The sequence below is a fragment of the Canis lupus genome, chromosome 6, assembly GCF_011100685.1.
Source record: "Canis lupus familiaris isolate Mischka breed German Shepherd chromosome 6, alternate assembly UU_Cfam_GSD_1.0, whole genome shotgun sequence".
Classification (NCBI taxonomy): domain Eukaryota; kingdom Metazoa; phylum Chordata; class Mammalia; order Carnivora; family Canidae; genus Canis; species Canis lupus.
In genome coordinates, this window is record NC_049227.1 from 12,752,607 (window position 1) to 12,763,700 (window position 11,094).

The following is an 11,094-nucleotide window of genomic DNA, read 5'->3' on the forward strand; positions in this document are numbered from 1 at the left end:
GTGGGGGCCGGGGCTGTTCCCGGCCACCCCTGGTGCTCAATACTTTGCTTTTCCCAGATCAATGACGTGAGGCCAGCCTCCACTCGCTTCTTGCCACAAGGGACCAGAATCGCAGCCTACTGGAGCCAGCAGTACCGTTGCCTCTACCCAGGCACTGTGGTCCGAGGTGAGGCATCCCTCCTGTAGACCCTCCCTGGCATTCCCTTGTTTCCTCTTGAGTCACTTGAACCCCAGCCCTGACTGTCTGAAACATGAACGCTTGTGCTGGCTCCTGGTAGCTGAAAATTTCTGGGGCCTCTGGGCCTTGTCAGGCTCAGGAATGGTTCACACAAGCATCCTCAGGACTCAGGCCCTCCATCTGCTCTCGTCTGGGCCTGGCTTCACACTCAGTTCCTTGGGGACTAGATCCCACAATCCTAACAAATCCTGTCATTGGGAGAATTCTCTCCTTTTCCATATAAGTCCTGGGATGGAGCCTGCAGAACTGGTGTGGGTCATGTGCATTTCCTTGACTGCTGTGAGTCTCATCCCCAACACTAGCGAGCAAGGTCAGTTTACTAATTCCACATGTGGACTAAGAGAGGGGACGGTGGCTTCCCCGGGAAAATTGGGGTGCTGTTAGCAGAGTAAGAGATTGGGAGCTAGGCAGATGAAAATAACAGGAGCCCCAGAAGATGTAGGTACAGGTGTCAGACACCGCAGATGCCCTCTGGGCTCCCCCTAGCTGTTGCAGACCCAGCATTCCCAGGAGATAGGGGTATGGATGTTCACTACATTACAGGCAACAGCCACCACTCGACCAGCTGGCAAATTCAGTGCACCCCGTGGCTACCTAGTATCCACGTAAGGCAGAAGGTGGGAGCGTGGGGGGCACTGAGCAGGAAGTCCTCTTACTGTGGTAAGAGTTCATCTTGATTCAGGTCCCCCAGAGCTCTCTGACTCCCTAAACCACGATGAGGTCACTCTAGGGACTTCCCCTGGTCATCCCTCTGAGAGTACTATTTTCTCCAGCTCCTGGGCTGCATTGTGTCTTTCTCTTCCCTTGTCGTCCTAGAGAATCTTTGCGTAGCTTTCTGAGAAAGGGTATAAGGGGGTGCAGTGGGGGGAGGGGGGTGTAAATCCCTCCAATATCTGCATGCCCAAGATCTCTTTATTCTAAACTGTTCTTAAGAGATAGTAGAACTGGAATAAATTCTAGGTTGGAAATAATTTTCTGTCTCTGGTCCATTTTTATCTGGCTTCCAATTGTCTGAGAAGTTCAATGCCATGATTAAAAACACATCTTTGTAGGAGACTTGCTTTTTTCTCTCTGGAAACTGTTAGGATGTTCTCATTCTTCCTAGATCTGGGATTTAATGTGGGTTTGTGTCTGTGTGTCTGTGTCTGTATGCATTGCTGGTGATTTGGATGAAGCAAGTGTCCTCTGTTCTGGACGCCCGCGCTGCCCTCAGAGAGCTGCTCCCTGGGACTCACGCTCCTGAGCTGTGCTGCCCACAGCATCTGTATCTTTATTCCTACTGGGGGGCTGTTTCATCACCCTTTTGTTCCACCTCTGAGTGGTTTCCTTGGCCGACCCTGCCCTTCTGATCCTTCCGTTGTCTTGAATTGTTGAAATCCCTGTCATGTAAGAAATTCCTAAGAGCTTTTTCTTATTCTTTGAATCAATCTATCTTTCTTTTTTCTGTTCTTTTTTTCTCTTTCTCTTTCTCTTTTTCTTTCCCCGGGAACTTTTTGTGTCCTATTTTCTTGTTTTTATATTGTTTTGTTTCATATCATGTTTGGTTATATCCATGTTACATTTTCTTAAATATCTCTGAAAATCTACTGTTTCCATGTCAGGTTTCTCCAGCTCCCTTTTGTCCTGGGTTCCCCATTCCCTTTTGGGGTCCTGGGCTCTCTCTTCATCCTCTGACCTCTCTGGTCTGTGTCTGCCTCTCCTAAGAGGCTGTCCTTTCAGCCCTGGTGATCCATAGTAAGTGGATCAGAAACCTTGTGTGTGGGCAGGAGTGTTCTGTGGGGACCTCAGGTCCCAGCACCCACAGTGTGCCTGCTGCCGCTGGCAGACCACCCACGGCCTGTGCTTAGGGGCCAGACCAGGCATCTGCATGTAGAATGGGGTGGGGGTCACCCACCCAGCTCCTCTGCACCCCAGGGCTATCCCCTCAGCCTGTCCAGTGTTGGGATTCCCTGACCCCTACCTTCAGAGGTGCTGGGCGCCTCTTGGGCCTTCTTCTGGGCCCTCCGAGTGTAGGTGGTTGTCTGTGAAATGCCATGCTCCCACCTGCCACCAGCCCCTGTCGCTTCCCACTGTCCCTTCTGGTGCCTGCCCTTGTGCTCCCTAGCTCCCTGTTGGCTCGGGGAGGGTCTTGGGAGTGAGTTGAGATGCTGGAATGGGCATGCTGGTGCTCCTGCTGGGACCACATGGCTCCGAAGCTCACATTCTACACCAGTCTCTACCTGCCCTTGTACGTCTCAAGTCCAGGGCTGCTTACCTGCTCGTTTTGGCTCCCCTTTTTGCCCTCGTGCCCCTCTGAGAGTGGGGTCCGCTGGCCTCCCTGACCCTGCCCCTCTGCCAACAGGCTTGCTTGGCCTCGAGGATGACGGGGACCTGATCACCGTGGAATTTGATGACGGGGACACAGGGAGGATCCCCCTCTCCCACATCCGCCTCCTGCCTCCCGACTATAAGATCCAGTGTGAGTGGTGGTCCTTCTGCCCTGCTGAGGGTGACCCTGCCCTGTGAGCCCAACTCTCGGGCTCTGGCCATTGTTTGAACCATTTACACCCATGGGATGGAAATGGCAGAAACCATGGGTGGGGCTCCTGGGGTTCCCCAGGCCTGCATCCCCAGGCTGCCCAGGCTATCGAGGCTGGCTGGTCACCGTGACTGAATGTCCCAGGCCTGTGTCCACGAGAGCATGGTGCCTCAGCCCTGTGTGTCTGGAGATCCCAGCCCCTTTGACCGACCAATAGCAGCTCAGGTTCTTGGGGTGGGGGGACGGGGAATGGCTCTTCCAGGGTCCCATGACTAGGGGCAGAGCCAGGACTTGGAATGAGGACTGCCTGACTTGTAGGTTTTGAGCATCCTCCAGGTGGATTATAAAAACCACAAAGGTGGGATCTTGGCTCCGCTCCACCCAGTCCATTCACCCGAGGGGCCCCTGTGGAATATTTTGTGTGTGTAGACACCTGAGTGGCATCCCTGCAGACGGGGCCACACTCTCCAACTGCGCAGCCCCTTCAGGCAGGCCAAGCAAGTTCAGCCAGGTGGTGATCCAGCCCCTGTCCCTTGTGACAGACGATGCTTAGGCAGCTAGGAAAGTGGAGAGCTAGCCCTGAGCCCCCGTTTGTCCTGCCCGTGCAGGTGCGGAGCCATCCCCAGCCCTCCTGGTGCCAAGTGCCAAGCGCCGCAGCCGGAAGACCAGCAAAGATACCGGGGACAGCAAAGATGGGAGCACGCCAGGGTCTGAGGAGTCTGGTGCCAAGGCCCGAGGGCGTGGGCGGAAACCCAGCACCAAGGCCAAGAGTGGTATGTGGGCCCCAGCTCAGTCCTAGCCAAGGCACAAGAGCAGGTGTGGGAGTAGATGGGGACAGGCTGCATACCTCTGTGGGGACTTGGCCATGGGGCCTCTTGGACCATTTGACAGATTGGGAAACTGAGGCTTTGGGAGGTGCATTGATCCATCAGGGGCGGAGTTGGTCTTCAGCCAGGTGGCTCACTCCAGAGTTCAGGGACAAGTGCCAAGAGCCAACACTGCTGGGGACCATTGGGGTCACCACCTGTAGGATGATGGTGATGTGAGGGCCCAGAACGGCCGCTGTTCAGGAACAAGCAGGGCCAGGATTGAAACAGGGCTTTCTGGCTCAGGAGCCCCGGGCCCTAGTCTCACATAAGATCTTTCCTCTCTCTTCTAGATAGAGCTGCCGTCCTGGAGGAGGGGCCCTCAACAGAAGAGGTCCCCAGTACCCCGTTGGCCCTGGAGCCCATCAGTACCCCGAATTCCAAGAAGAGCCCCCCAGAACCCGTGGATAAGCGGGCCAAAGCCCCTAAGGCTCGCTCAGCGCCCCCACAACCCAATCCAGCGCCATCCACTTTCACCAGCTGCCCGGCTCCCGAGCCCTTTGGGGAGCTGCCAGCCCCTGCCACGGTCCTGGCCCCCGCCCCCCTTGTCACCATGCCCATCACCATGCCCGCCACCCGGCCCAAGCCCAAGAAGGCCCGGGCTGCCGAGGAGGCGGCCACCAAGGGCACCCGGAGGCCTGGGGAGGAGGCCGAGCTGCTCGTCAAGCTGGACCACGAGGGTGTGACGTCACCCAAAAGCAAGAAGGCCAAAGAGGCCCTCCTTCTGCGGGAGGACCCTGGAGCTGGGGGCTGGCAGGAGCCCAAGGGCCTCCTGGGCCTGGGCAGCTACCCTCCGGCCACGGGCAGCAGTGAGCCCAAGGCCACCCGGCCCCAGCCCATGGATGGCGACCTGGCCCAGGAGCCTGGCACTGGGCACGAGTTTGAGGACTCCGGCAACCCCAAGAGCCCTGACAAGGGCCAGGCAGAGCAGGACGGGGCCGAGGAGTCTGAGAGTGGCAGCAGCAGTGACAGTGGCAGCAGCAGCAGCAGCAGCTCGGAGACTGAGGGGGAGGAAGAGGGCCAGGGCAGCGGTGGCCGGAACTGCAGCGCCTCCAGCTCCAGGGCGTCATCCTCCTCGTCCTCCTCGTCATCGTCCTCCTCTTCCTCGTCCTCCTCGTCATCGTCCTCCTCGTCCTCTTCTTCTTCCTCCTCCTCCTCGTCCTCCTCTTCCTCCTCGTCCTCCTCCTCCTCGTCCTCCTCCTCCTCCTCCTCGTCCTCCTCCTCCTCCTCCTCCACCACAGACGATTCCTCCTGCAGCTCAGATGACGAGGCGGCGCCCACCCCCGCGGCCGGCCCCTCCGCCCCACCAGCCCTCCCCAGCAAGGCGCCCAAGCCGCCAGGCAAGGCTCGCTCCTCGGCCCACTCTCCAGGCAAGAAGGCACCGGCGCCCCTGCCCCAGGCGCCCCCGCCGCAGCCGCCACAGCCTATGCCGCCCAAGGCTCAGGCCGGGGCCGGGGCCAAGAGCCGACCCAAGAAGAGAGAGGGCGTCCACCTTCCCACCACCAAGGAGCTGGCCAAGCGGCAGCGCCTGCCGTCCGTGGAGAACCGACCCAAGATCGCCGCCTTCCTGCCTGCCCGGCAGCTCTGGAAGTGGTTCGGCAAGCCCACCCAGGTAGCCACGGGCGGGGGCCTGCCCGTCCTTCCGTCACCTCCTGTCCACCCAGCCACTGTGTGGGGAGATCCCCTTTTATACATGGGTCCCCTGAGTCTCAGAGCACCCAAGTACGCCCACTTTGATGAGCCCCAAAGCCGTGTCCTCCCCAGAGCAGTGCTGCCCTCTGATCTCAGCCCAGACCCTCCCCCACTCTGAGGGACACAGGCAAAAAAACAGGCAGGGACAAGCCCTGACCCTTTGGGCAGACATTTAGTTATCACGCAGAGGGCTCTCGAAACCCCACAGGCTCACTCGGCGTGGGCTTCATGGTTAGCCGTCCTCTCCCCTCGTGGCAGAATGGCCCTGGACCTCTGGCTGACCAGGCGAGCAAGGAGGAGGCGCTTTTTCCTGTGTTTGCCCACAGAGATCTGGGGTTGAATCTGCTGGGCGTGGCCGGATCACGTGCCCACCCGCCCGCCACCTTTCAGAGGGACAGCATTCTGGTTGCCCAGGTCTAGGGTCACACAGTCACCCTTGTTGTAGAGAGGGATTCTCCAGAAGGAGCCCTCCCAGCCCACCCTGTGCCCATCTGGCGTGTGCACATGTGGACATGAACATGCATGTATGTGCCAGCACACATCTATACATGTACACAAACATGCTTGCCCATGCACACACACAGGCATCCAAGAAGCTTCCATGTGCAGAAGGGAACAGCCCCCGTGGTCACCAGTCCCCCCCATGCCCCTGGGCAGGTTTGCCCACTAACCCGGGCCCCTCAAGGCTACCCCCGAGGTGGGCTTGGAGGAGGTGCCCCACTGGGTCCATACCTACCCCCTCATCATTGCCAGTTCCTGCCAGGGCAGGTGTAGGGATTTGGGATTGATAGTGATGACTTGTGGGGGAGGCTGCCAGGGGGCTTACGTTGTGTTGCTCCCTGGTGTACGACAGCAAAGCCAGAAAAGTGGAGGAGAGTTCTGAATTATGACTCCAGCTTGGGGGTGTCTGTCTCAGGTGGCTCTTTGGGGTCCCCTGTGCCACCAGGAGCAGTTAGAACCCCCCAGAGGGCTCTTCAGAAGGGGTGCGGAGCAGGGAGTCCAGGAGTACTCAGTCCCCGGGCCCCTCTCAGCTCCTGCTCTCCCTATGGCTTCCCTGCTGTGGAGGCACCACTTTGGACCTGGTGCAGATAATCTGCTCGGACCCTGCGGGGCACAGGTTGTCTGGCTTTCAGCCTACGCAGGTCGCTGGCTCCAGGATGAGAGCCTCTCTTGGCAAGGCCACCGCTGAGGACAGCACATTTGAGCGTGTGGGGATCTTCCCTGACAAGCTGCACTCAGACATTCCCTGCTGGGCGTCCTGGAGCTCTGGTCCCAGCAGGTGCTTTATTGAGGGGCTGCATTGAGTGGCAGCTTCGAAGCTGAAGACGGGCACATTCTTGCTGACTCGCCTCCACTGTGATTGGCCCCTTCCCTGTGTTAGCATCAGGGTGCAGGGCTGCAGTGGACAGAAACGTCCAGGGGTGTCCAGCTTCAGGTACAACTGGATCCAGGGGTTTGAAAGGCTGTCTTCAGACTCACTCCTGGGTCCACGCTCCAGGTTTCAGTTGTTCCCACCTTTGCATCGGTCTCCTGCTTTGACGGTCCCTTCCCTCTTGACAGCAAGTAGCCCCTGTAGCTTCCAGTTTGTGTTCCACCATCTCAGAAGTGACAGTAGGGAGGAAGTATCTTTTTTTTTTTTTAAGATTTTATTTATTTATTCATGAGAGACAGAGAAACGGGAGGTGGGCAGAGACACAGGCAGAGGGAGAAGCAGGCTCCATGCAGGGACCCCGATGTGGGACTCGATCCCGGGACTCCAGGATCACGCCCTGGGCTGAAGGCAGGCTCTAAACCGCTGAGCCACCCGGGGATCCCCATGGAAGTATCTTTTTACAAGTAGTTGGTGGAATGCCTTTGGCTTGGATGCTAAGCCCACCTCTGAGCCAGTCACAATGCCAGAAGGAGGACAGGATGTTCAGATTGGCCGGGCCAAGTCCTGTGTTCACTGCAGGGGTGGGAGCAGCCCCACTGGGGAGCCATATGGATTGAGGAGGATCCGTGAGAAGGGGAGTAGCCACTGGATGCTAAGAAACATAGTGGCCGTCAGAGATGAGTTGATGTAGAAATCGTAGCTGTCCACCTCACCTTGAATTTATTTTTAGCCTTGAGCTGAAAAGAATTTGAGCAGTTTGTAGAACGTACGAGAAATCAGTGACCAGGACATCAGAAAGTCTTTCACCACCAGGGAGCCAATGAATTAAAAGCAGAGAAAGGGGGCTGCTGGAGAAGGTGGGAAACAAGCGTGCAGTCTCCCCTGTTGAGGCTCGTCTGAGTCCGCTGGCAGCCCATGTGAAATGGGCAAAGTGAGTTTTAGATCTGGGTTCTAGGAGATCACACTCTGCATCCATGGGAGAGCAGAACTTTGCTTAGGTCTGGTCTCTCAGGGGTTGCCCCCAGGGACAGCGATGGACCCTAGAGCTGCCTGGGGCTGGGGTACATTTTGGGGTCCTGATGGCAGGTGTGTTCCCTCCTCAGACCTGCATGTGTGTCCCAGTGCCAGCCCAGGAAATGTTTGTTGAGTGACTAAGAAAAACCCAGCACACCACAGGCTTAGCAGATGTGCACCGAGTGCTGGGCCTTGTGGGCCCTGGGCTGACCGGAGTCAGGGGCTTCCCCTGGGGGTTGACATTGTCTCAGGGACAGCCTCGGCCCCTGCCCCCCACTCCCTCGCCCCTGGTTAGGCCACTCAGGTGGCTGACTCCCAGCCCCACACTACCTGTTGGGGTGTAGAACGAGGCTGAACAGCCAGTGTCCTGTGGCCCCAGGGGACGTTACATGGCTAAGTGAGAGTCATGTGGGAGGAGCCCTGTGCTCTGTCCACAGGCGAAGCTGGGAGCCCCGGGGCTTCACTGCCCTGTCTCCCTACTGGACCACACTGTCCCTGTCTGGAAATTGGGGATCAGTAGGGGGCTGCTGGGTTCGGCTGCACGAGCCTCATGGACAGCAGGTGCACTTCTCCAGGATGGGAAAAAGCCCCTCTTAGTTGTGGGTCCTGCATGTCAGGGAAGCCCCTGTTGGACACTCAGTGTGCAGTGAGATGAAGGAGGCTCCCCCAGTTAGAGCAAGCAGGGGGTCCCCTCCATCCCAGCCCGCCCTCTACAGGAGCCCAGGGCTCGTGCGTAGGGCCGGTGGCGGCAGGGCGGGCCTGGGGCCCCTGACACGGTGTGTCCCGCAGCGCCGTGGCATGAAGGGCAAGGCCCGCAAGCTGTTCTACAAGGCCATCGTGCGCGGCAAGGAGATGATCCGCATCGGGGACTGCGCCGTGTTCCTGTCGGCTGGCCGCCCCAACCTGCCCTACATCGGCCGCATCCAGAGCATGTGGGAGTCGTGGGGCAGCAACATGGTGGTCCGCGTCAAGTGGTTCTACCACCCTGAGGAGACCAGCCCGGGCAAGCGCCTCCACGAGGGCCAGGTGAGGCCAGGGCCCGACCAGCCCGGGGGTGGAGGCCAGGGTGCCCGGCTGGGGCGGGCAGGGCCTGGCCAGGCTCACCGCTGCCCCTTGTCTGGCCCTCATGCAGCACTGGGACCAGAAGTCCGGCCGCAGCCTCCCCGCGGCCCTGCGAGCCTCCAGCCAGAGAAAGGACTTCATGGAGGTAGGGGCACGTGGTGGAGGGCAGGGAGGAGGTGCCCAGGCCTCCAACCCCAACCTCGTCCTGGCTCTGAACTGCTGCCTGCCACACTCGGTCCCCGCGATACTTTGGGGCCGTTGGCTTTCAGGGCTCTGTCCTGGCGCCTCTCTCGGCCTGTGTCAGAATCCCAGTCTCTGGGCTGCTCTAGGGTCGGGGTGAGGGGCGTTTCTCTGTCTCTGCCCTCAAGGTTTGCCCTGGTCCCTCTGGCCTGGGAGGGGGGTCTTCCCTCTGCCCCCCCACCTGCCCTGACACCTGCCCACCGTGCCCGCAGCGCGCCCTCTACCAGTCCTCCCACGTGGACGAGAACGATGTGCAGACCGTGTCGCACAAGTGCCTGGTGGTGGGCCTGGAGCAGTATGAGCAGATGCTCAAGACCAAGAAATACCAGGACAGCGAGGGTCTGTACTACCTCGCGGGCACCTACGAGCCCACCACAGGCATGATCTTCTCCACCGACGGCGTGCCTGTGCTCTGCTGAGCACCCAGCACCCTGCCAGCTGCCTTGTGCCCCGAGGGCCGATGGGGGCCCTCACCATCACTGCCACGTCTCGGGGGCCATGTGCGTTGGCTGTGTGCATGCAGGTGTGCCCTTGGACGCCCCGGCGTGTGTGAGCGTGTACATGTGTGTGCCTGTATGCATGCACGTGTGTGCACACATGTGCACACGTCTCCAGCCCCCCTCCCAAACCCCTCGGTGCCCCTCAGGATGGGGCTTCCTCTCAGCTATCAGGGTATGGCTCTGCTGGGCCCCCTCCAGGGGCCTTCCCTCCAGCACCTTGTAAGCACTTGGCTAGGCTGGGTCCCCTCTGGGCCGATGCCCAGGCCCACCAGGGACTCAGTTGGGGGACGGGGTGGTTTCCAAGGAACCAGACTGACACTCGCTCTGGGGTTCCCGCTGCTGGAGGTCCTCCCCGGGGCACCTCGGGCCTGACCCCCCTCAGCACGGAGCCCGCCCCAAGCCTCCCGCTGTGACACGGGCAGCGAGGGGAGTGGGAAGTGGCCGGATGCCCGCCAGCCTCACTGATCAGGCCAGGCTTGGTCTGGGCGCCGGCCTGGGGCCCGGCCTCTGCCCCTCAGGATGGCCTGGACTCGAGCAAGAGAGCCAGGTGAGGGTGGAGCCCCGGAGCATCGGGCAGGTGCCAGGCAGCAGGGCGGGGGGGCTGCTTGCCCTGAGGCCCTGGGGAGAGCCCACCCCTCCCGGTCCAGCCCCTTACACTACACACAACCCCAATGGTGCTGAAGTCCTCGACCCGGCCCCGCCCGGCCCTCCCGCCCCGGCCTCAGCCAGCCCGGAGGCGGCAGTTCTTATAACCTGTACAGTTTTATTGTACCGAGAGACTCTCCCCGCCCCTGTATCATACGCCTTTAAATGGAGTCAACTTTTTAATTATATATATAAAGATAAATATATATAAATATATATAAATATAAACTTTTTAAAACTGTGAAAAAATAGCTATGAAATTATAAAAAAAAAGCGAACACATTCTGACGTGCAGAATATTATTTTTTATTTCCTATTAGATTGTGAGTGTCTAGCACCCAGCTTCACGGGCCCCCCTCGTCCTGAGCACCCCCCGCCCGCCCGCCACCCTGGCCCAGGTGTACTGTACTTGCCCCCAGAATGGAGAAGCAGTTAGGGAGAGAAGAGGCTGAGGAAGGGAGAGAGGGGGGCCCCTGCTCCCCCGGCTCGGCCCCGAGAGCACTTACCAGCCCCCGCGCCTTCCAGGGGGACGGGAGGCCTCGTCCAGACAATCTTAAGGGAAGGAAAAGCCAGACTTTGGTTTTGTTTTTTGGGGGAATTACTGTTTTCCTTTTTTTTTTTTTTTTTTAAGTTTCTTTTGGAATTTTGTTTGTTGGCGAATTCTGTGTGATCTTTTTCATAAAAAAAGAAAAGAAAAGAGAAAAAGCTATAATCGGAGAAATGCCGTTGTCTGGAGTGGTTCATTTCAAGGGCAGGGGAGGGTGGTGCGCGGTCCTGGGCAGCGGCTGGGGCGGTGCTGCCCACCATCCAGGCCAGGAGCTGGGCGCTGGCCCCACAGCGGCCGCGGTCGGCGCAGGGCCGTCTCCGTCCAAGCCAGCGCCAGTGGAGGGAAGCGGAGGCTTTGTGGGCTGTCCCGGCTGCTGTCCCCGTGGGTGGCCAGAGATGAC

At 59.2% G+C, this 11,094-nt stretch overlaps 1 protein-coding gene across 1 annotated transcript in view; it reads left to right on the top strand.

Moving 5' to 3' along the window:
- Window positions 1–10,429, top strand: part of TNRC18 (trinucleotide repeat containing 18) — an 84,696-nt gene extending 74,267 nt beyond the window's left edge. The window contains 7 exon segments of the mRNA XM_038539566.1: window positions 58–166; window positions 2,580–2,696; window positions 3,365–3,529; window positions 3,916–5,234; window positions 8,490–8,726; window positions 8,833–8,907; window positions 9,215–10,429. Coding sequence (XP_038395494.1) covers window positions 58–166; window positions 2,580–2,696; window positions 3,365–3,529; window positions 3,916–5,234; window positions 8,490–8,726; window positions 8,833–8,907; window positions 9,215–9,421 — 2,229 coding nt within the window. The 3' untranslated portion in view covers window positions 9,422–10,429.
- The last annotated feature ends 665 nt before the right edge of the window (window positions 10,430–11,094 follow it).